General features: G+C 40.5%; 1 protein-coding gene and 1 long non-coding RNA gene across 2 annotated transcripts; one reads left to right on the top strand and one right to left on the bottom strand.

The window, feature by feature from the left end:
• Positions 1-2392: 2392 nt before the first annotated feature.
• Positions 2393-16775, bottom strand: LOC100497109 (protein ABHD15). Its single transcript, XM_002936050.5, has 3 exons — positions 16322-16775; positions 5462-5814; positions 2393-3673 (listed from the first exon to the last, which is right to left on the bottom strand). The coding sequence occupies exons 1-3, from the start codon at positions 16751-16753 to the stop codon at positions 3133-3135; spliced, it is 1326 nt and encodes a 441-aa protein (XP_002936096.2). The 5' UTR covers positions 16754-16775; the 3' UTR covers positions 2393-3132.
• Positions 16776-16991: 216 nt separating this feature from the next.
• LOC105946505 lies at positions 16992-25180 on the top strand. Its single transcript, XR_001169922.3, has 5 exons — positions 16992-17081; positions 19166-19265; positions 20717-20818; positions 24290-24521; positions 24984-25180. It is a non-coding gene; the product is annotated as an uncharacterized LOC105946505 (long non-coding RNA).
• Positions 25181-25737: the final 557 nt, after the last annotated feature.

Below are 25737 nucleotides of genomic sequence, written 5' to 3'. Positions count from 1 at the left end.
ACACTATCTTACAGAGAGGTAAGAGACAGAGGGAGCAGTGCTTACACTATCTTACAGAGAGGTAAGAGACAGAGGGAGCAGTGCTTACACTATCTTACAGAGAGGTAAGAGACAGAGGGAGCAGTGCTTACACTATCTTACAGAGAGGTAAGAGACAGAGGGAGCAGTGCTTACACTATCTTACAGAGGTAAGAGACAGAGGGAGAAGTGCTTACACAATCTTACAGAGAGGTAAGAGACAGAGGGAGCAGTGCTTACACTATCTTACAGAGAGGTAAGAGACAGAGGGAGCAGTGCTTACACTATCTTACAGAGAGGTACGAGACAGAGGGAGCAGTGCTTACACTATCTTACAGAGAGGTAAGAGACAGAGGGAGCAGTGCTTACACTATCTTACAGAGAGGTAAGAGACAGAGGGAGCAGTGCTTACACTATCTTACAGAGAGGTAAGAGACAGAGGGAGAAGTGCTTACACTATCTTACAGAGAGGTAAGAGACAGAGGGAGCAGTGCTTACACTATCTTACAGAGAGGTAAGAGACAGAGGGAGAAGTGCTTACACTATCTTACAGAGAGGTAAGAGACAGGGGGAGAAGTGCTTACACTATCTTACAGAGAGGTAAGAGACAGAGGGAGAAGTGCTTACACAATCTTACAGAGAGGTAAGAGACAGTGGGGTTGATTCACTAAAGTGCGTTAAAACGAGCACTATTTATAGCATGCGTTAAAAATGTTATTGCTTCTTATTTTTTTAACTTAACGCATGACTCACTAAAAGGACACGCGCCAAAATATAGACGCAATGCTGTTTGCATTATTTAACTCGCAATGAGCGTTTTTCTTGCGTTATTTTCCACCGCATGCGTTATTTCCTGTTGCGCGTGATATATTTTGCCGCTTGCTATATTAGAGCGCGATTTTACGCACGTAACCATTACTTTCGGAAAACTACTGTTGTGAAAATGACCATTTCCCTGAAAACCAGAGGCTGCATCACTCTAGGGCCAACACATACTTGAATAAATCCCACTGCAAAGTCCATATTATTTTGCCAAAAGCTCATGAACCACAATTTTCTTTAAGTACCGCCTCCCCCAGGTGTAAATCTTCGCACAGACTAATGCGATATTTAGAAGGTTTAACACTTAATATGTGTTTGTAAATCATGTGTTAGGATTATTTCTACGCACAAATTAACAAAATGCATTAAAAATAATGCATTGCAATAGCACACGATTTAACGCATGCTATATGGGATGGAATACACGTCGTTGTGTTGTCCCGCAGATGCCCAAAGTTGTCTTTGGAGGAAACTTCGGTTGACAACAGGACATTGCAGCGGTGTGACTAATTTCCCTGTGTGCCACTGCCCTTAAAGCAGGGCTGGCCAGACTTTTTTTCCGCGATCGACCGGACCAATGCGGAATGCGGAAGTACCAGTATGAATGCGTACGTACGTACGTATGTGGTAACATTCGCACGTACGCAGTAACGCAGCACTTCCGCATCCCTGGCCTTATCGCGGCCCACCAGAAATCCCAGGGGGATCGACTGGTGGATTGCAATCAACATATTGGCCACCCCCGCCTTAGAGGAATAAGAAACAGTGGGAGAAGTGCCTTGGGGCACCGTGATCACAAATCCGGCATTGATCTTAGTGTAACCGCCAGCTAGAAACTTTTCTGGGCGACAGCCTACTGACATGTGAGAATTGCAGGTGGTTGCTGTTCAAATCAGCAATAAGTGATTCCAAATGTTTTATCGCCCACACATATAGTCATTTATTGTGTGAGCAACAAAAATCGTGGATTCACTACATGTGCAATTCCTCTAACAGAGACAAAGCGACAGTGGAAGAAAAGCTAATTGTGAAGTTAAGTGAATATTAATCTGCTTTGTGTTTGTTTGTTTTTTTAATTATATATTTTCATTTCTTTACTGACTTGTTCATCAACTTTCTGCCATTTTTTATTTGTGTTCTGCCCTTTGATTTCCAGTGGCTGTTGTTCTCCTGACTTATGCTTCTTGCAGCCCTGTTCTTTTCACATTCATTAGGTGATACATGATGTTACATGAGAGTCTAGCAGTTCTAGTCCTGTCTGCTCTAGAAAACAGCACCAGTGCCAAGGACTATCTGTTTTTAGAGATTCTCTAAGTTCTATGCCACACCATATGTTTAATGCCAACAATTTAAGTGGCTATATCAAGGAGATACATGACTTGAAGAGTTAAATTAGTCAGGCGATGTATTACACCGCTATTTGTCTACTGTGCCCTGACAATGAACACAAATGACAGAAGTACTTATGTATCTATAGAAGAGTCTTCTCTATCTTCCTTAAAAAAAATACATGCAAAATAATTTATATCAAAACATCAAGCTTACTAAATCCTTACAGAATAACCACAAACAATTTTAATATAAATAGATTTAAATTCAAATAGAATATACTGTGCGCGTGGAGTGAACCCCACATGGGTTTATGTAAATATCGCAATATTGGGTGGGAAAAATGTACAGGTATGTGATCCATTATCCGAAAACCCTTTATCCAGGAAATTCACATTTTTAAAAATGATTTCCTTTTTTCTCTATAATAATAAAACTGTGCCTTGAACTTGATCCCAATTAAGATATATTTAATCATTATTATTATTGGGTTTATTTTATATTTGAATTAGTAGTAAAAAGTATGGTGATCCAAATTGCAGAAAGACGCCTTATTTGGAAAACCCCAGGTTCCAAGCATTCTGGATAACAGGTCCCATACCTGTATAAATATGCTGCTATTTTAGATTTATCATCATAATAAGTGAGAAAGTACAAGTGCTACTATTTACAGAACTAATAGGAGCCACAATGCCTCTCTGTCAAGCCTAATATTGCACTTTCTGTAACATTTATTGGTAATATTTGATGCTCATCCTATACAAAAACCTATTGCTGTTTTTTTTTTTTTTTTGGAGCTGTTGTGACGTGTATATTCATACTGCTAAACACCAAGGGTGTCCAAACTGTGCCTCACAGCACCTAATGGCTGATAATTCTGAGAGTTAACAAGTGTATCAGTGTCACAGGTTGATGAAGCCCTGTATATTCAGAATATTTCATGGTCTAGATCCAAAGATTCTGTCACCTGGTGTAGGATCTCTGCCAGTTATATATTTCATGAATGTTATGAGGGCAGTTTTGCTCCCTTCTACAGGACGCTCCACAGTGAGCAGTTCTGTTGCCAGAGATCGAAATTGTTCCTTTTCTCTTGGAGAAGGTTTTTAGCCTTTCTTCCACTGCAAAGAAGTCTACAGTGGACTTAAAGAAATCTATGAGGACGCTATGACTCCACATGGTGCTGGAAAGATCGTCTTTAATAAATCCACAGTGGCCACCATGGTGAGTCAGCAGAAGAAAAAAGTGTGGATTTGTCTCAAACAGCTCAAAAGGCACAGTTGTCTCTGGCCTCCCACGAATTGGATCATCTTGGCTACATATGCAGAGTACTGGCACAGCAACTTCATCAATGTCTCGCAATGGATCATTCCTCTCCCAATAGGAATCCCAGGTCAAACTATTCAAAGCCTTGGTTTGACAAAACAGAACCTCCTCTAACTCTTTTAAGGTCCTACTCCCCAGGAGTCTGTCAGTATTAATGGTCTGTCCTAAGGCAGAAGTATACCTATTAAGAAAAAAAAAACAGATATTTGCATGTAATGACAAAAATAGTCAATAATTAGTGTTGCTAGCAGGTTTGGCATTCAGTAAATAACATCTTTGTAATATTTGCTTTTACAGTTGTAGTGAATCCAAAGGCTTTTCGTCAAACTCTGCAATAGAAGAATCGTTGTGATGACGTGTATTCAATAACAAGTACTTGGAAAACCACTCCATCAAAACCTGAATTCCAAATTTTTTTAATATATGTACCAAAAAGATATTATCTAAGTAAACATCTTAGGTTTAAGCCTGACTGAACAGAGGAATTTCCATATCACTTTCCAATCAAAATTTAGTTCTCTAACTGAAAGGATCATTTGAAAAAAGAACATATTTGGCATAACCATTTCCAACTAAGCATGTTCTAAGATTAGTGCACTGGGACAGCCCTCGGGTTACCACCTGGCCAGTAGTTCACCAGCCTAACTGATAATATATTAGCCAAGGCTGGGGTACGTATTATAAATTAACTATCAACATATCTGCTGGTAAATTTGTAATTACCTGTCATTCAGCCCTAAACCTCACTTCCAGCATGTCCTTTTCTCCCATGCTCTTGTATTTCTCCATCCTACTCACCAAATTTCTACCTGATTGGCCCAAATTCATGCCTTTTATGAGACCACTCATGCCCACAAGTGTCAACTGGCACTAAGCATACAAGCTACTGTTTTATTATAACAGAGAAACAGAAATCATTGTTAAAAAGTATTTGCTTATAATAGACTCTATGGGAGATGGCCATCCTGTAATTTGGAGTTTTTTGGATAAAGGGTTTTCAGATAAGGGGCCCCATACCCGTACATATTCTAGACAAGAGTCATTCAGCTGAAGGCATATGGAGTATATGCAGCCATATATGCAGAGGGGGATTTAGAGCCACTGCATGAATAAGGATACCATAGAATTATGAAATCAAAACGTTCATATACTCTTGCCCCTGAACAAATGTTGCTCATCAACTCCTTGGATGTTGCTCCCAGTGGCCTCAAAGCAGGTGCTTATTTTTGAATTTCAGGTAAGGAGGCAAGTTTTGGTTGCATAAAAGCCAAGTATAATGCCAGACAGAGCCTTCTGTAGGCTGCCAGTCCACATAGGGGCTATTAAGTAGCCTATAATAGCTCTTATTAGCACCCCCAGGAACCTTGTTGCTCCCCAACACTTTTTGTATTTAAATGTTGCTCGCAGGTATAAAAGGTTGGGTATCCCTGCAGTAGACTGAGAGAAAGAAGAAGAGGTTAAAACCTTTTACCATTTAAAAAAAAAAAAAAAAAAAGCATAATTTTATGATAATTTGAAAAGGCTTATACAGTATGAAAGGAGGGGGGGGGGTAGAACGGATATAATATTTGATTCCAATATTGCTGCACCACTGATACAATATCTCATCATTAGTGCTTGTACAGATAGTACAACACATTTAGCTCTGTGTTGCCCTGCGGTGTCATTCTCCTGCGTTCTACCACAGAGGAATGCCAGGTAGAAACACAGCCCTTTCTTCCCTATCATGCTGTACTCACACAGACACATGTAAGTGCCAAATGCAGGTGGAATGCGCCTGTTTGAGTACAGTGGAATAGGGAAGAATGAGCTGCTTCTGTTTCAGTGTTTCCCTGCGGTGAAATGCAGGAAGGATCCACCTCGGGGGAATGCAGGAACAGACACTCGTGAGTATGAGCCCTTAAGCAGTTGTGAACTACATCTTTCAGCATGTCTGAAAATCTGGCATCAGTAGCTTTGGGCACATTACCTGCTTAGATGCATCTTCTGGTACAAGAGTAGAATCTCCTTCCACAGCCAAGAGCAGCCACCTTCATACCAGTCCTGCATGCGAAACAGTGGGGAGATGCAGCCAGCAGCTGCAATATAGCTGGACGAGCCACATTCTCCAAGGTAGGACAAAAGAAGACCAGAACCAGTACCTTCCCCTGCTGCAAACAGACGAGATGAGGGTTGACAATGGCAGATGTATCGAATAACCTCCCTCAGGTCATTAGGGTCCCCATACTGCTGCAACTTGACTGTACTCAAAGGACAACCGTTGTGGCTGCGACGGTTAAAGATGACAGCCTGGTAACCATGGGTCAGGGCCAAGTGGCACATCTGTACAGAAAATGGAGATGTTGAATTGTATTTACTTGAAAACTTATACAGGTATAGGACCCGTTATCCAGAATGCTCGGGACCAAGGGTATTCCGGATAAGGTGTCTTTCTGTAATTTGGATCTCCATACCTTAAGTCTACTAAAAAATTTAAAATTAATTAAACCCAATAGGATTGTTTGGCATTCACTAAGGATTATTTATATCTTAGTTGGGATCATGTACAAGGTACTGTTTTATTACTACAGAGAAAAAGGAAATCAGTTCTAAAATTCTGATTTATTTGATTAAAATGGAGTCTATGGGAGACAGGCTTTCCGTACCTGTAGTACAAATGCGTGTGCTCCAGCATGGCTGCCTGCGCTGGAACTGAGCTTTTGTGCAGGGGGCACACTATTAAGTGCAGAAATATTCTAATGTTTCCCCCATTTCCCTCTAAGCTGTGCTTTCTGCATGCACACACAAATTTTGCAGCCAGCACACACAACAAATTATGGTGTGCACAAAGAATTTTGTGTGAAAACGTGTTTTAAAAAATGCAAGTTTAAAACAAGTTTAAAAAGTGTGCGCAAAAGAAGGTGCACGCATAATCAAGAAGGAATTAGAGGGACCCTTGACAAATCAGATAAATTGATGAGACACACTCAAAACATAAAAACATTATGTACACATCTTCAACCATACCACTTAGACTACTTTAGGGCAGGGGTACAAGGGGAGATTAGTCGCCCAGCGACAAATCTTCGTTGTTGCGGGAGACTAATCTTCCCACAATGCCATCCCACCAGCTAGAATGTAAATCGCAGGTGGGATGGCATGCAATGTCCCGCAGTTGCCTGTAGTTGCCTTGAGAGGAAACTTCGGGCGACTGTAGGATATCGCAGTGACACGTATGCAATCCCACTGGCAATTTACATTCTAACCGATGGGATGGCATTGCAGGGAGATTAGTCACCGGCAACAATGAAGATTTGTCGCTGGGCGACTAATCTACCCGTGTACCCCTGCCCTTAGGCTACATCCAAGAAATCACCTTTGTCTCAAAAGCCCATGAAACATTCTTCTGGTTAGAGTACATCTTTCTCTCACAATCACTGCTACCCACTATAAATACAGCTGAAATAAAATACAGTGTTAAACCCTAGTTCTTGTGACTATACAAGTATCTCAACCACAATATAAACTGGAAAAAATGAACACCTTCTCCTCGTATTTATCCAAGATTAAATTTCAGGCAACCCCTAAGGATTACATGGGAAAACTATGTAGATGACAACCTAATACATTGGCATGATCCAAATCTCCTTTGGAATGCAGCAAAACTTTCTACTCATATTTATCCAATTGGAGAAAAAATTACAATGAGAAATATTTAATCTTACAAAGAGAGCTAACAAAAGTCTACAAGGCTTTAAAATACACAATACAAATAAAAACTCAAGAAAAATACAAAATGCCCAAACAGTACAAGGGTGGATTACAGAAACCAAACAAATTACAGACAAAATAACAGTGTACTGTAGAACCCTATACAAGAAGGTAACAGATGACCAACTGATGAGAATTGGGTTCTTCGTGAGCTAATCTAATTATTCTTACAGGAAGCAAAGGAAAAATGAAATACAAATGACAATCATTGACAACAGGTATGACATCAGGTAAATCCATGGGCCAGATGGCCTAAGTGCAGAACTATCCTATCTTAAAAGGCCTGCCACTTTGCATGTAAACCATGCCTGCATAGGCATAGGCCTGCGTTTTTCGTCTTGCCAAAAATATACACCATACTCTAAGTGTGGCATTAGCCTTACACTCAGTAAGATCATTTCTAACAGATACCATACAGATGTTTCAAACCACTAGGGGACTACATTAACAATATGCATCCACCTTTGTCAACAGGGAGGATTGCTGTTACTATATCTTCCCCATATATCTTAAACTGCATGTGCTGTTTTTTAACAGCAGGGGGAAGCAATTTTCCTTTGTCAGAGAAAAAACTTACTCACCAGGTTGTAAGCAGCCACATTCTGAGGCTCATACTGACTAGAGAAAGGCAAACTTTGGCTCCCCAGATGTTACACTCACCGACATCTATATGCCAGGCTTTACCACATAAAATCAAGGGCATTTATGAAGTTCTATATTGATTTCAAGTAACTGCAAACCCAGTGAAAAATAACACTAAAAAAAGCAACAGGCATTTAAAAAAATGCTGTGTTGTATTCTGCATTGCTGTTTTTTATTTCTCTTCTGAATTTTTGTAACTGCCTGAATTTATTCCCTTTGACTTGAATGGGGCGGAGCTGGTGTAAAGTACTGGCGGAAATTATAGTATTTGGTAAAAAAAAAAAAAAAACATTTATAAGAAGAGACAAGTTCTTTTTAGAGAATGATATAAGGTAATGCAAAGCATGGTGTATAATCATGGATAATAAATACACCATTTACTTTACACTACTTTTTATGCAGTTTTTCCAGAGAAAATGACTTTGCACAGCTTTATAAATAGGACCTATAGAATCACACTTTCAGGGGTGAAACAAGGTAAATAAATGTAACCCTATCCAGGCTAAAAAGGCCTTTCTCAGACTTGTGATGGTAGACCATGAGTCACACTGGAAGGGAGATGGAGTTGAGAACTACACCTCTCTACTGCCATGTAGAAATAAAAGTAGAGGACGCCAGAGGTTCCTGCAAACTCACAAAAACTGGTTTTATTGTCAAAGACACTCCACGGGGTTAATACACACAAGAAAATGAGGTAGTTTTGTAGTAGATGATGTCAGATACAGTCATAGGTAGAGCAGAGTTCTGTGACAGCAATAATGGTCCAGATTGCCTACAGCAAAAACAGTTCAGGGCGTGCATATAACCTGAATCCCTATCAGTACTGCAGTCCCTTCACTTAGGCTAGCAGAGCCTACGGGAGAGATACCTCCAGCTATCAATACTTGTTGGGGCATAGACTGCTTTTTATAGCTGTTCCTCATTATCTTATGTTCTTATAATGTAAGACTAAACAGTAGCTAATCCTGTAATTGACTAAACCTTGTTTACAGGGTCCCAGTTCCCTGACTTTCTCTATAAGCGTTGTCCCTCTAGGGCAGAACTCTTTATGGGCCCTATTGATCCCAGGCTCCCCAAACACCTAGGTCAGAAGATGGAGGCCAAAGAGGAAGTATCACTCCTTTCCAATCACTATATTAAAGTGTGACAGGAAGTGATATGTAAATGAACTTAGATACATAGGCTTCTGCCTAATAGCTACAGGAATAAACCAATAGGGGATTTAAAGCCATAGGGACTATTAACCCTATAGGTCCCTGCATAGGCCAAAACGACAAATTATGGTATGAAACAATATATTTTTTTAAATTTATTTTAGTATCCTGGATACTAGGTCCCATACCTGTATAACAACACCAGGTGAGCTGCAGGTGGATTCATGAAATTCCTCCACCCTAATTTTAAACAAGTTTATTTAACTACCTTTATTTAGTGCTCATTACATTTATACTGCACTTTATGGAGACTGCTTATCGTTCATATTGGCTCCTGACCCAGCAACAGTCTAAGGTACCAATCACATCACACATTAGGATCAATTTCTTCAGTAACAAATTAACCTGCTTGAGTCATTAATTTGCTTCTTCACTAAGAGGAGTGAGAGGGCAGGAGAGTAAAGTAATAGGGGCAGTGACGTGAAAAGGGAATCACAAGTGATATATGGTTCAGTTCTATCCCCCAGTTCGTTCTTTAGAGGATCTGGAATTCTATCATATTCTATCAATATTTGTAAAATTAGTTCCACACGTGTGAATGGGACAGGGTGCTTGTACTTCAGCGTACACAAACCAAGCTGAACTTTATCAGAGCCATAAAAACAACGTATACATGCATGCAGACTTCAGAGAGCAGGCAATTAATCAGCAAATTACTCGTTTATAGAAAGGTTAGAAGGATAGCCAAAACAGTCTGAAATATGGAGTGGGAAATGCAAACAACATGTGGGATGCAATGGATGAATAATGTCTGGCTACAGAGGGGAGTTGCAACTTTTGTTACTGTGCTACTTGTAAAGGATTCCTCTTTGGAAACAATACTACAGTTTTGGGAACTATTATCTGGAATGTCTGGACCAAGGGTTCTCGGGATAAGAAGTTCCTACTTTAAAGGAGAAAGAAAGGTAAAAACTAAGTAAGCTTTATCAAAAAGGTCTATGTACATACAGCCATAAGCACTCACAGAAACGCTGCACTGACTTCTCTGTCAAAAGATTTCTTGTGTCTGTAATTCATGTGCCACCGACACGCAGCTCTCTCCCCTCTCCTGCTCCCCCTCCCTCAAGAATGCTAAGAACTCACTCCCACCCTTAGGAATGTGGATCTGAGCCAATCAGCAGGAAGCTGACTCATAGTCTAACTAACTGAGCATGTACACGGGTCTCGGTGCAGGAGTGAGGCATTATGTGAACTTTCTTTACACAGATCAGTGTTTTTTCTTCCTGTTTGGCTTCTGATCATCTCAACAGTTGAAATATGGGGAGACTTAACAGCACTATTGAGACAATTGAAGGTATGCCTGCAGCTTGAGATTAACTCTTTATAAGCCTTTCCTTCTCCTTTAAGTCTATTGAGGAACATTTAAATAAACCCAATAAGATTGTTTTGCCATCAGTATTGAATTATGAAGCTAAAGTTGAGCCTATAAATGAGTGGATTTTTTACCTGATTGTACCACCTACATTCTGGGCCAAATCAGACTAATGTCATATTCTGGCCCCAGGCCATACAGACCCGTCAGAAAATGGCTGTATTAATGAGCCTATACAGTCCCCCGCCCAATAGGATTTTTAAACCCTGATAGAGATACAGTGGCTTGCAAAAGTATTCGGCCCCCTTGAACTTTTCCACATTTTGTCACATTACAGCCACAAACATGAATCAATTTTATTAGAATTCCACGTGAAAGACCAATACAAAGTGGTGTACACGTGAGAAGTGGAACGAAAATCATACATGATTCTAAACATTTTTTACAAATAAATAACTGCAAAGTAGGGTGTGCGTAATTATTCAGCCCCCTGAGTCAATACTTTGTAGAACCATCTTTTGCTGCAATTACAGCTGCCAGGCTTTTAGGGTATGTCTCTACCAGCTTTGCACATCTAGAGACTGAAATCCTTGCCCATTCTTCTTTGCAAAACAGCTCCAGCTCAGTCAGATTAGATGGACAGCGTTTGTGAACAGAAGTTTTCAGATCTTGCCACAGATTCTCCATTGGATTTAGATCTGGACTTTGACTGGGCCATTCTAACACATGGATATGTTTTGTTTTAAACCATTCCATTGTTGCCCTGGCTTTTTGTTTAGGGTCGTTGTCCTGCTGGAAGGTGAACCTCCGCCCCAGTCTCAAGTCTTTTGCAGACTCCAAGAGGTTTTCTTCCAAGATTGCCCTGTATTTGGCTCCATCCATCTTCCCATCAACTCTGACCTGCTTCCCTGTCCCTGCTGAAGAGAAGCACCCCCAGAGCATGATGCTGCCACCCCCATATGTGACAGTGGGGATGGTGTGTTCAGAGTGATGTGCAGTGTTAGTTTTCGGCCACACATAGCATTTTGGCCAAAAAGTTCCATTTTGGTTTCATCTGACCAGAGCACCTTCTTCCACATGTTTGCTGTGTCCCCCACATGGCTTGTGGCAAACTGCAAACGGGACTTCTTATGGTTTTCTGTTAACAATGGCTTTCTTCTTGCCACTCTTCCATAAAGGCCAACTTTGTGCAGTGCACGACTAATAGTTGTCCTATGGACAGATTCCCCCACCTGAGCTGTAGATCTCTGCAGCTCGTCCAGAGTCACCATGGGCCTCTTGGCTGCATTTCTGATCAGAGCTCTCCTTGTTCGGCCTGTGAGTTTAGGTGGACGGCCTTGTCTTGGTAGGTTTACAGTTGTGCCATACTCCTTCCATTTCTGAATGATTGCTTGAACAGTGCTCCGTGGGATGTTCAAGGCTTTGGAAATCTTTTTGTAGCCTAAGCCTGCTTTAAATTTCTCAATAACTTTATCCCTGACCTGTCTGGTGTGTTCTTTGGACTTCATGGTGTTGTTGCTCCCAATATTCTCTTAGACAACCTCTGAGGCCGTCACAGAGCAGCTGTATTTGTACTGACATTAGATTACACACAGGTGCACTCTATTTAGTCATTAGCACTCATCAGGCAATGTCTATGGGCAACTGACTGCACTCAGACCAAAGGGGGCTGAATAATTACGCACACCCCACTTTGCAGTTATTTAGTTGTAAAAAATGTTTGGAATCATCTATGATTTTCGTTCCACTTCTCACGTGTACACCACTTTGTATTGGTCTTTCACGTGGAATTCCAATAAAATTGATTCATGTTTGTGGCTGTAATGTGACAAAATGTGGAAAAGTTCAAGGGGGCCGAATACTTTTGCAAACCACTGTATATCCAGATAGGCCACAGGGAGGTCCTATACACAGACATATAAGTTGCTAACTTGGTCTGAAAGGGCTGAATCAGTAGTTTGAATCTGCTTGTGTATGGCCAGCATTAGAAAGAATCAAGTACAGGGGAAAGTTCCAAATTATGGGAAGGCCATCTATCTTAGACTCCATTATAAGAAAAGAATTCTAACAATACATTGTACTTGATCTTAACATATAATTAACCCTTATTCAAGGCAAAACAATCTTATTGGGTTTAATGAATGTTTAAATGATATTTTAGTAGACTTAAGGTACGAAGATCCACATTACCTTATCCACCCCTTATCTGGAAAACCCCAGGTCCCAAGCATTCTGGATAACATGTCCCATACCTGTACTTGATAAAAAGGAAATAATTGGCTAAAAATATAATTATTTACTTAAAATGTACTGTAAAGGAGCTGGCCTTCCTGTAGTCCAGAGCTTTGTGAATAATGGGTTTCCAGATAAGGAATCCCATAGCTGTATTTAAAATACAGTTCCCCTGTATCACGTGTGGAACTACTAACCCCACCTGGCGCGAGTCCAGTGGCCCCTGAGGTTGCAAACAATACAATAGCCCACTGGAGCCAAATTTCTGCTGCAGCTGCCCCAGATTAAGACCCAACTGCCACTATAACCCCCATTTGTTTAGCCAACTACCACCACCCTCAGACTGCCACAGGGGGTTAAGTGCTGCAGAGCCACCGTTTGCAGATCCATAAACAGTCTGGAATCCTAGGCTTGCAGGTCTCTGCTATTACAGCGATTATATATTTTTTATTTGGAATAAGCACACAGAGTTCTGCAGAAGAACCCTTAATTACTGTGATTAGCCACTGTGCTGACAGAGCTGCTAATTAAACTAACAGAAGTCTAGCACATTAAATCTTATTATCTCACAGCTCAAGTGTTATGTTTAATGACCACAATGATGAAATGAATATGGTGGATAGTACACAAGGAACAGATTTATAATACTAAATAAGACTTTTTTTCCAGAACAAAGTACTCAGATGGAATTGCTAGTACAGGTTTGGGATCCTTTACTGGAAACCCCTTATCCAGAAAGCTCAGAACTATTCAAAGCCTTCTCATAGAGACTCCATTATAATAAAACAATTCACATTATTATTAACAAATTATTTCCATTTTCTCTGTAATAATAAAACAGTACCATGTACTTGATCCCACCTAAGATATAATTTATCCTATTAGAGGCAAAACAATTCTATTGGGTTTATTTAATGTTTATATGATTTTTTTAGTAGACTTGAGGTATGATTAGGATTGCCTCCTCAGCCCTTTGCTACCTTACCCCTTTAATACCAGCCACATATTAAATCCACAACCTGCATGTCTAGTTAACAATTAGTTAAGTTGCATGCTGCATGGCTATTCATAAGGAAGTTCAGTCTGCAGCATGCATCTAAGCTATTAGACCCATGCATGATGTGGATTCAATATGTGGCCGGTATTAAAGGGGTACGGTAGCAACCCTAGGTATGGTGATCCAAATTACAGAAAGATCACTTATCTGGAAAACCCCAGGTCCTGAGCATTCTGGATAACAGGTCCCATACCTGTGCAACTGGATGCAATTTCTGACACTTCCTATTTCGCTCATACTATACCACACCAAAGTCACAATATATTAGCCATGTCAATACTTGACATTAATACCCCTGTGAGCAGCTTGATCTGCTGGCCTTTAGGGGGCCACACACATTCCAACAAAAACTTCACATGATTTTCTTCATTATGTGTATGCTGCCAGGATGAGCCCGACCAATATCTATGTTCCATGATATGATTGATAGTGCAGGATCAACCCATGTAGACAATTATGCTGCCCTTTACATTCCCATATGTTGGGACTTAAAATAATTTGAGTTTGTGAAAGCAAGCAGTAAAAAGGAACCCCCGGTGTAGTTTAAATATCTTAAAGTACATTTTTCTTGCTGGCAGATTCTTTTGTCTGGTACATAATTATCACTTTTTTCTCAGTGCCCTCCTGTAACCCCAATCACTATTTTTCAAAGCTTGTGGTAAATTTAGTTGACTTAAGGTCAGCCCTAATTCTAACTGAACTTGCCTTTCTCTTGGTTGATTTTACACAAATGGCACCAGTTCTGGATTCGGGCAATGGGTTACGTTATGCCCATTATTCACTGGTCAGAGCCGCATGCACTCTGCAAAGCTCAGCAGTGGGTAGGGTCGCCACCTTAACCCTTTAATACCGGCAACATATTAAATCAATATCCTATATGGCTAACTAAAAATGTATTTAAATTTAAATTAATTGCTAATAAGCCATGGAGGATTCAATATGTGGCCGGAATTAAAGGGGTAAGGCGGCAACCCTAAGTGTGAGGGAAGTGGCACACAGAGAGATTAGTCGCCCGCAATAAATCCTCACTATTGTGGGCGACTAATCTTCCTGACATGCCATCCCACCGGCAAGAATGTAAATCACTGGTGGGATGGCATATGTGTCGCTTCAGTTTTCCGCAGGCGCACAAAGGTTCCTTGCGATGCAACTGAGCTACTTAGTAGCAGCTACTTGTCAAAGCTAGTAAACCCCAGAAAATACACTGCCATAGACAATACTGAGAATAGCCTCTGCTAAAACACACATAGAGACAATTATCGGTAAATGATCAGTATAGTATATTTTAGTAACCATGACAAGTAGCTGCTACTAGTAGCTCCTTGTGTTTTCACCCTAAGGGCGAAGACATGCAGGGCAATTAGTCGCCGCAACATTTAATAAGTCAGTCGCGTGCGGGTTTTTGTTGCACGGATTAGTCGCCGTGACTTTTTAAAAAGTGTGTCTTCGCCGTAAAAGTAAGGCTACAAACTCAACACGCCAGACAGGAAAGCATTCAGGAGAATCGGCACACGTAGTTGATATACACACAACTCCATACAGCAGCCCCATGCAGTAAATCAACAGGATTACATTAAAGGCTTTTTTTTTCAAATATTGTGGTGGTTTTACCTTTTCCTGACGACCTTGCCAGTTTTTTCAAACTTGTCACTGACTCCTGTTATTGACAGGATTTCAACTAGATCACTTGCGGTGATTCGTTTTGAGTACTGTGGTGCCACAACTGTGGTATCCCATCAACTTTATTATTTTGCTATGTGTATCCTTTCTTAAGCCTCAGCTTCTGTATAACTACCAGAACCCCCCCAATGCTCCCTCTAATTTCTTCATGGGAGTGTGCTCAATTGCATTGGGCACGGTTTTAATAAATTGGTGTGCACAGTATAAAAAATTCTTTGTGTGCACCACCAAAATTGGTCCCAAAATTTGTGTGTGCGTGCATGAGTGCACAGCTTAGAGGGAACAGTACCCCCCCCCCATCTGCTGAACTGAAATGCAGAAGTCATTATACCAATGGCTGCCAAAACAGCATTCCCGGATTATTTATTATGTCATTATCTAATTGTTAAAATGGAAATATTTGCAGACAATAATCATAACAAAAAAGGCTAAAACACACTGCGAGTTTCACTTTGCCAGAATGATTAATGCCCTATGTACCCTTTCAACAGGAATGTACATGTGTATGTACCTTTAAATCATGAGCATTTATTGCCCTGCTCCTATTTTGATAGACTAATGATTTCAATAATAAAATCTTAACGACTTTCATTAAAAGTCCATGATGTCAGCAACACACAGAAAAAAAAATCACATTGTATTGTAATATTGAAACTGAGAAGGTGGAACAGTAACCCCCCCAGGCCAAACTGATTTAACTCTTTCAGCAGCCTATATATTGTTTAATCCTATACTGAGTTGCAATGTATTACACGGCTTAACTGGTTTCCAGGATAGTATTTAATATTTATCAGTAATATATTATGACTGCTGCTGCAAGACTATACAACCTGAGGGCTCCAACACTACAACTCCCAGCATCCTTTGGGTAACTGCTGGGAATTATAGCAGTAGCAGTAGGAGTGCCACCTGCTCCCTAGTGCTGCCCAGCTGGAGTGTTACCTTGCTGGTGTTCCTAGTTATCTTGCCGAACGAGTTGGGAACCACAAGCAGAATGGGCACAGTGGAATTACTGGACGCTCGCCTCCTCCTCTGGGGTTGCCCAGGTTTGACAGCCCAGTCCAAAGCCACCAGCCCTTCGTCGCTCATCTGCAGGTACTCCCTGACAAAATGCACCCCCTTATCCACCGGGCCCAGGAGTCCCACCAAAGTCTGTAGAGTTGGGAAAGTCTTCCAGATCCAACGCGCTTTCCCAAACCCATGGAAAGTCCTGCACCGCCGCACCAGGTAATTGGCCAGGGCTGAAGGTTTGTAAATTAACTTGTAGCCTTCCAAGTCTTCCCCACTGGCCCGGAGACCGGCACTGAGCCACCGCTTACAGGGCCAGAGGAGCAGCAGACAGAAGGTGCCTAGGTAGGCTGCCCATTGTAGCATTGCAGTGAGAGATGAGCGGCGCGGTAAGCGGGAATGTGCTGAACTACACACAGGTAGGGAGGAAATGAGCTGCAGCTGAGGCGCCGCACTCCTTGTCACGCTGCCAATCCCCTGTTTACCACAAGTGGGTGGGGGAGTCCTCTCTCTCACAGACAGCAGTCACTCCCCTGCATGGGGGATACACAGTCCCTGAGATGCTTGAGCCCCGGGAACCTTACAGGGTCTAATCCAAGAGAGGAATTGAGAAATCAAAGGACTGTATCCCCAAGTGTCATTTTAACTTCACCTACTAAAAAGTTGTTCTGAAAGTTCTGTTCATGCATTTCAGGTATTACTTTCTACTCCTCCTTGTAGTCTGTTAAAAGCTGATTAATTACAAGTGTATTTAGTGATGGGTTATGGGCTGCTGTCTGTGGCATATATTACATTACACTAATTACACATTAATTCAATTAACCATTTTTAGTTGTAATTGTAGGGACCCATAGGGTTAACATGCCCCTATAGCTTAAACCCTACAACTTCCTTAGTCTGTGCTGTTACTGGGCAAAGAGCCATGTATCAGTTTATAGTTTTGCATATGTGTCTTATTGGTTAACAGGGAGACCACTCCCTTGGCACTCTGATATAGTGTTTAGCAGGGGGGTGGGTCTTCCCCTTTGGCTGCATCTGCTGACCCAGGTGGAAGTTCCATTGAGCCTGGGATCAACAGGGCCCCAGTAAAGCCTTCTACTCTAGAGGCTGCATCTAGCTCTAGTGAAGTTGGGGATAGTGACCCCGTGAATGAGGAATAGTGAGTATCAGGATAATTTATAAAGAGCACTTTCTAGGAAAGTGAGATTAGTTAGAAAGAGCAGTTTCAGCTCCAACCAGGAGAGATTAGCTGGAAGTATTCTTCCCTACAGTCTATTTGTTGCCTTAGAGCAGGACACGATTAAGACGCAGGTATCCGGTCAGTTCCTATCCCTGATCCATAGTTGGCTGTGAGGGATCCTTGGCTGCTAAGGGACACCCTGAGGATACAGATACAGATATGGTGCCCCTGTTAGGAGAGAACTGCTCCAGCCCATGGTAGCAGCGAGTGCTTCCTTGTGCCGCGTTGGCGCAGGGGAGTGAAAAGCTGAACTTTAACAAGAAAGCCAACTTTGCACTCTGCTGTGCATGCGCCGGCCCAGGGATTTCGCCGGCAGAGGAAGGAGGAAGCGTTCGCTCAAGGTACCCCGGGCTGGTGCTGTTTTCTCCTAACAGGGGTACCAGCCCGGGGTACAAGGTAAGCGATTTAAGTCACTTGGGGGTGCCTAACATTTTGGCACCCCCAAGTGACTTAGCCTTTCCTTCTCCTTTAAGTTAGACATCCAAGTCCAGCCATGACTCCTCCAATAACATTGAGGAAGAGAATAAAATAGCCTATCGGAAAGCAGTTCCATTGTGAATTGTTGGCTCTTTCTGAAAGCACAGGATCAGGCACAATGACTGGAGATAGCTGCTTACAAACCAATACTACAAATATAAAAAAAATACATTTATTGGTTCAAGAATTACATTTTAAATAGTAATCATGACGTAATCTGTTGAACTTTGATTATTGCACTACCCATGGAGCTATATAACACTTCGGCAATAATTAGCTAGAAATCGCCATTCTCCCAGTCTGACATTATCCTTTACCAGTTGTACAAGCTTAATGTTTAGGACTTACACTTCAGAAAATGATAAAAAAAAAAACATGGTTGTGTAATGGTTAGCACTGCCACCATGCAGGTCTTGACAGAGATTCAAAATAGGCAATGGCATTTAGAGAACGCAGAGGCCCAAACAGCCCCATGGGCCCAATAAATTGTGACCATCAGTGTGGGACTGGGGTGTGCGGGGCCCACTGGGGCTGCCAACCCTTGCGCCCCGCACCCCCACAACCCCTGCAGGGGCCCCCACTGCAGCCCCCGCAACCCCTGCAGGGTCTCCCGGCCCCCACCCTACACTGAGCACACATTAATTAAACTTACCTTCGCGTCAAGTCCAACCCTGCATCTGTTGCATCTTACAGCAGCCTCTCTGGCATTTGCCAGAGCTTTCACATTGCCAGTCTGGGCCTGCCACCATGCAGTGCTGGGATGTCACTGATTAACAGTGAAACCTATGAAGGCAGGATTTCTCAAAACTGATTTCATTTTACATTGAAGTAGTAACCCGTAGCAACTAGTCAGTAATTACCTCTTATCAGTCAACTAGAGTAAGATTAATGAAAGCAGCTGTTATCTCATAGTATTATTATTTATTATTGTTTATTTAGCACTAACATATTTCACGGTGCTTCACAGGTATTATATGTTATTCACTTACAATGTAAGGTTCCTCATGTTCACACACACAAACACACTATGGTAAATTTATTAATCTATATGTTTTTTAAAGTTTGGGAAGATGAGAGTATCCAGAAGGAACCTAAACAAGCATGGAAAGAACATACACCTTGCATGTAGTGTATTGGCTGGAACTGAACGTTGGACTCCTGGTGAGATTTAACTTTAACATTATTTTTTCCCAATTTATATTTTCTGCCAGTGAAAGTTTTTAAGCCTGATTTTCTGTCAGTCTATGCAAATGTTTATACAGGTCATACGTCAGCATTTTACAATGAGCCATCTTGTAATAATATCCTTATAATACACAACATGTATGAATAGCCTTTAATATATATAGTGAATAATGTACTCCCAATTGTAAAATATAAGGGTATCATAAGTGACCAAGGATTTTCATGACCGTATAAAGGCACAAGGCTGTTTTTATTATATTAATTATTTTTTAAAATACACAATTTTAAGTGAGTCATGTGGCAAATTACATCACTAAGCACATATTATAACTGATGACTTCACTAAGCAAGATACAGATTACAGAATATTCATGGCTCTTGTGTATTCTATCCTTATAAACTAGCAATTTAAAAAAAATGGGTCCTCATACCATATAGTGCGGATCTATATAATCTTCTTTCATACAGTAAAATTTCTTCTTACAGTAGAAAGAAGTCATTAAAATCAGGTATATACTATTTATTCTAAAAAGATTGTTGGGTCAAAAATTAAAAAGAAAAGGTTGCTGTAGAATAAAAAAGACAGCTTTATGTTTAAAATTCAGCTTTCTCACTTTACTGTATGTTTACAGGGTAACCCTTTTGAAATAAAAAATAACAAAAGTGGTATAAAGGTGATACCTTTATTGGCTAACTAAGATAATCATAGCAAGCTTTCAGAACATTTTAGTTCCTTTTTCAAGCTGATTACAATGAAGCTGTGGTGCTCTCTGATATATATACAACATTCAGCTCATAGGGGGGCTGCAAGGGACAAACAGATACAAACAGATAAGGTACAGAATAATGTATCTGTTTATCTGTTTTAGTCACCCACTCCCTTGTCGCAGGCGACTAATCTCCCCGATAGGACATCCCACTTGCGATTTGCCGAAATCGCGAAGTTTCCCCGAGAGGGAGATTAGTCACCCGCAACAAGGGAGATTTGTCGTGGGCGACTTATCTCCCTGTGTGCCACAGCCCTAAAAGACTGTAGTAAAGAAACACCGAAATAAATGATGCTTGGGCAGCAGTTCACCTTAGATTTCCATGACCTGCATAAAAGACTGTATTAGAAACCTTTGAGATGTAAATTAGTTCTACACAGTGCTGCATATTCATATGGTGTTTTATAAGATTAACCATACATACTATGGAATGGCACAATGTCATTGGTCAAGTTAGTAAGTGGGCCTGTATCCAGCATTGCCTGGGAAGCCAAGCAGGTTTGTAAGCAAATGGGCTGCATAATAAATGTTAGGTACCCCCCAGTGATTATAATCACTATAATCTTTTACCCCAAGGTTGGTGCTCCTGTTAGGAAAAAAATGCTCCAGCCGGGGTTGGTATGAGCCAGAGATCATCTTTCTTCTCTCTTCCATGTTCAGGATCCCGGGGCCCATGCATGCCGGCTTTTTTGTTTACGTTCAGCTTATCACGGAAGAGGATCAGGCTTGCAGCTACCCTGGAGCACCAGCCTGGGGTAAAAGGTAAGCGATTACAATCACTGGGGGGTTCTAATATTTGGCACCCCTCCAGTGATTTTCAACTTTCCTTCTCTTTTAATTTTTAAATGGCATTGAGATATACATAAATATGTCATTAGACAATTTTCTAACATAAACCAACATAGCTGTTCTGATAATTACCACATCTATTTTAAACAAAGATGGATTTTCAAGGAGAGCTAAAACCTAACAAGAATTAGTCAAGGCACCATGTACCTATGGCAGCAGCACTGTGGCAGTGAAGATTCATGTCTCCATATCCTTGGAAGTCTCCATCATTTCTTAAGACATCATACATTTATTTTTTCACCTGTATGTATTTTTTCTTAGGTGAATGTATAAATATTATTCGTTTTGTTTAGTCAGGTTAAATAACAGATGTAAGGGACTGTTACTCATGTTAATTTTTAACACGGACCTCGACCTCTTGACCAGGTAATATATTACCCATGAATGCCAGTTTTTCTCTTTCAGCCACTGAGTGGTGATGTTTGTTAGTGTTTGTTGCAGCTCAAGCCTGGATACCTATCGGGATACCTAAGTACTCTGGCACACAGGGAGATTAGTTGCCCACGACCTAATCTCCCCGAAATGCCATCCCGCCGATGAAAATGTAAATCGCTGGTGGGATGGCATACGCGGCAGCACGATTTCAGTGAAATCGCGGAAGTTTCCTCTCTTAGTGTGCCAGAGCCCTAAAGGGAAAATATATAATTAGTGCTTACCTAGATTAATGTTTTGGCTCCTGTGAACATTTTGGGCTACATGTGCACCCAAATAAATGTGGTATACAGGGAAATGGAATAAATGTAGACACTGGCACAACAAGGCATTGCAAGCAGGATAAACCCCGCCTATTTATTAAGTGCAAACCATTCAATGATTCAGGGCAAGCACCTTCATCAGACATGTTGGATGGTAAAGCACAACAATATTTCAGGCCAGTGGAACATGGGGAGATTAGTCACCTGCGATAAATCTTTACTATTGGGGGCGACTAATGGCATATATGTTGTTTCGGTTTTCCAAAGTCGCCTGAAGTTTCCTTGCGAGGCACCAAGGAGGCTACCAAAATAATGTGTATACCATCCCACTGGCTATTTACATTCTTGCCAGTGGGATAGCATGTTGGGGAGATTAGTCGCCCCCAATAGTAAAGATTGATTGCATGCGACTGATCTCCCTGTGTGCAACTGCCCTAAAGGATAACAGGTGTGACATCAAAGAACTAATTATCATAATAAATTTGTCAAATAATTCCAAAGTCCATTCACTAATTGTGTGCCAAAATCTGTAATGCAAAAAGGTCTGAAGCAAGGCTGGAAAATAAAGTGTTAAAGCAAAGTTCGGGACTTAAAAAACCCAAATCACATATATATATATAAATAATTTGGAATATTACATTAAGACAAAGTTTCTACTTTAGCAAGAAATAGTTGACCAGCACAACGAGTGTAATGCTTGCGTGACAAGTAGCGCGCTGCGTTAATTAGCGTGCGTTGCATCAAATACCGCACGAAAATAGTCTTCGCAACTTAAATAACGCAAACCGCATCATGTCTAAATTAACGCAAATATCCTTTTAGTGAATCGTGAGTTAAGACGCGATAAAATTTTTAACGCATGCTATAAATAGCGCGTGTTTTAATGCACTTTAGTGAATCAGCCCTATGTTACCAACAACAGGGAACAGTTAACCCTGAAACAGGAAAATTACCTGTCCCTGAAGCACTGCATAATTCATCGTATTTTAAATCTGCAGAAAAAAATATATACATAATTAACCATTATCATGATCCCACCATGCGATTATAAAAAGCATGACATCGTTTAGACCCCTAGGGTGTTTAGTTTTTAAAGCCAAAATCCAATAATATTCCTTTTGTAATAAAATTTTCTTAGTGTCTTGACCCTCCCTTCCTTTAATTTGTTCCAATATTTGCCACCTAAGCTGCGAAATCTGATGGCCACACTCAAAAAAAAGTATTTGGCCAATGTTGTTTCCCTTTTCTCTTTCCCAAGTTTTTTTACCTGGTTCCTTTTCCTTTCCTTTCTCTGGGGGTTTATAATTCTGAATCATAGATTTATGTTCTTTCAGTCGCACACGTACTGCACGGCTAGTCTGGCCTACATAGCCTAATCAGCAGGGGCATTTAATGTAATACACCACATTTTTGCTATTACAATCAAAGGTCCCTTTGATAGGCATTTTAGAGCCATTATGCGGATGTATTACATTCTCCCCACATATAATTCCATTACAGTGGCTGCAGTTAACACACAGATATGTACCTCCTTTTTCCCTTTCTTCTCTATCAGTCTTCCTATCACTTACTCTCGGTTTTCTCCCACTGTTTTTCCTTTCCTGTATGAAAACATCGGGTGATTGTTAAACAATTTACCCAATTTGGGATCTGCCTTTAAGACACCCCAGTATTTTAACACTGATTTTAACTATTTTAAACTATTTTTTGCTGGACTGCGCTGGGAGTGCCGACTCTCTGAGCTGTGCACCGAGTAAATATAGTTGGAGTAGGTAAGGGTGTGCTGGGTGAACTTTTTTTGTTGTAAAGTTACTACTTTACCCTACTGTTTTGTTAGTAGTCCACTTTACTGGGGGTTATGTGCACTAGTAATCTAATTATCTACCTTGCAAGTACCAAACATGGAGTAGCTTCAGTTTTCCTGTTGCTCAAGTAGAAATAAAAAACATAGCTTTTTCTTGATTAAAACAATAGACAAAAAGTATATTTGCACAAGCCCTATTCATTCAACTCACGTTTAACAAGTGTGTATACTTATCCTTTAAGATCTCTTCCACAGGGTGATACAGTATCAGGCCCCCCAATAGACCAGACCTAAAAAAAAGAGTTATCATTTCAGGATAAATGAGAAAAATATAAGTGATACATCCCTTTAAAGGTAGAATAAAAAAAACTAGGAATGCACTGAATCCAGGATTCGGTTTGGGATTTGGCCTTTTTTAGCCAAGTACCTGGCCAAACTGAATCTGAATCCTTAAAATTACATTACTTTTCATCAAATGACACAGAAGCTAAACATTTTTTTTACTGCTCGTGCAGCACAAGGTTCATTTTACCACTTCAATAGTCTAATTTCATAAGCAAATTAGGGTTCAGATTTGGTTTAGGATTCGGTTGAATCTTTCACAATGGATTCCAGATTGGAGCAAAACCCGAAATAGTGCATCTCTAGAAAAAACACTGTCCTTGGGGATTACCTTTATTAGGGTGGTTCTTTTTTTTATTAACCCTTTATTACCACTGTTCTACTTAACAGCAGGTGCAAAGTAAATATCTAGGTCACATGTACTGTAGTTTACACCAGGTGTAGTTTAATAAAAGATGAAGGCCTTTCTAGTATGGTTTGTTCTTGTTTTCCAACAGATCCCACCTGCAAAGGGCTTTAACCTGTCACTCTCTTATCTTACAGAGAATCTGCTTTTGTCTCCATAAGTGATTTAAAAAGGACGAAGGAAATGAGATATTACATCATAGCGTGAACATGATTAATCCTGCACTTCAAAGGCAGTTCCATAGCTACCTGACAGCATTGCCACAACATTGGCTCCTACAGTTGCAACTTGTCTGTTTTAATAAGTATGGGACATTGGTGCTTTATGGTATCTGATAAATCTTTCAGAACTCTCAGTTAACAAAAGCAGGTTTGTATGTTGAGGGTGATTAAAAATTACATTACTGGAATCTTTAGGGCTTGAGCAAAACAAATTAATAAATTACAGTACTTGTTCTTAAGTTAATGTCATTTTGAGCTTCCCTATTTGAGCTTCTTTTAAGCCTTTTCTACCACAGTTCTTTGAGCTTGCCAAGCTTTATGTTGCCAGTAAACACTCTTAGCACAGAGCAAAGTGAAAGTCAGAAACACAAAATCTGTGGCACTGGCTACCAGGTGCTCCTCAGCTGTCTCTGTAGATTTTAAATGGTCGGCAAGCAGCTAAAGTAGACTGTGGAATACCAAAAAGTAATATGAATAATGTTTTCCTGATAAATACTGAAAACCGCAGTCTGTATTGACATTATCAACATCAATACTTGATTTTCTTTGGGCTTTCATATAATATATATCTAACTGATATAGCCCTGACTTCCTTATTCCTTTATTCCAGACCTCAACAACTGAGACTTCATTTCCTTTTAAGTCCCCTGCTTGGAAAAAGATGTGCCCTGAATATGGATTACAGTGAAAGGAAGAAAGCATTGGAGAAATGTATCAAGACCAAGTATAATTGACCTGTTTTCTTATGATGTTCACTGGAGAAATAATTGCAATAATTTTTTCCAACATGCTTTATTTCCTTCTTAATTGAAGTTCTCATCTTTCTTATATCCACTCCTTTAATCTGGTTAAAGGCAGAACTTTATAACCCATGGGAAGCTATGCTAGTAGTTGCGTTAAATATTACCTCTTTGTCCATGTTCCATGTCCATATAAATGCACAAGATGGAGATCTTCTCCAGCTGGGGAACCCTGCACTGTAGTTTCTAATCTTTGAGGGAAATCATGTTTCACCTCTAGATGAGGACTGAATATTTGGGTCTTGCATCTCTGGTTCGAGGATACTGCCCAGTTAGGCAAGTGTAGTTAGGGCAAAATACCTAGTTGAGGTTTTTATCCGCAAGTGGGCTTGCGTAAATAAGAAAAAATTTGGCAGCTTTTAAGTTCCTAACTTTTAATATTTTAAAAAGGCCCTAAATGTTTTCATTTGGTTTAGCATAAAACAGGATTGAAATCCTGTAAAGTGCTGTGATTTGGCTTAATCCCAAACAAATCATGGATTTATTGCATTTATATTCTAGTTGTACTAGATTGATTTAGCTGCCAGTGGATGGATTTGAGGCAGGACGCAGTTTGCCTGAAAT

The sequence above is a fragment of the Xenopus tropicalis genome, chromosome 2, assembly GCF_000004195.4.
Source record: "Xenopus tropicalis strain Nigerian chromosome 2, UCB_Xtro_10.0, whole genome shotgun sequence".
Lineage (NCBI taxonomy): Eukaryota > Metazoa > Chordata > Amphibia > Anura > Pipidae > Xenopus > Xenopus tropicalis.
The sequence above is the reverse complement of the archived record's forward strand: the minus strand, read 5'-3'. Positions and strand labels throughout refer to the sequence as shown.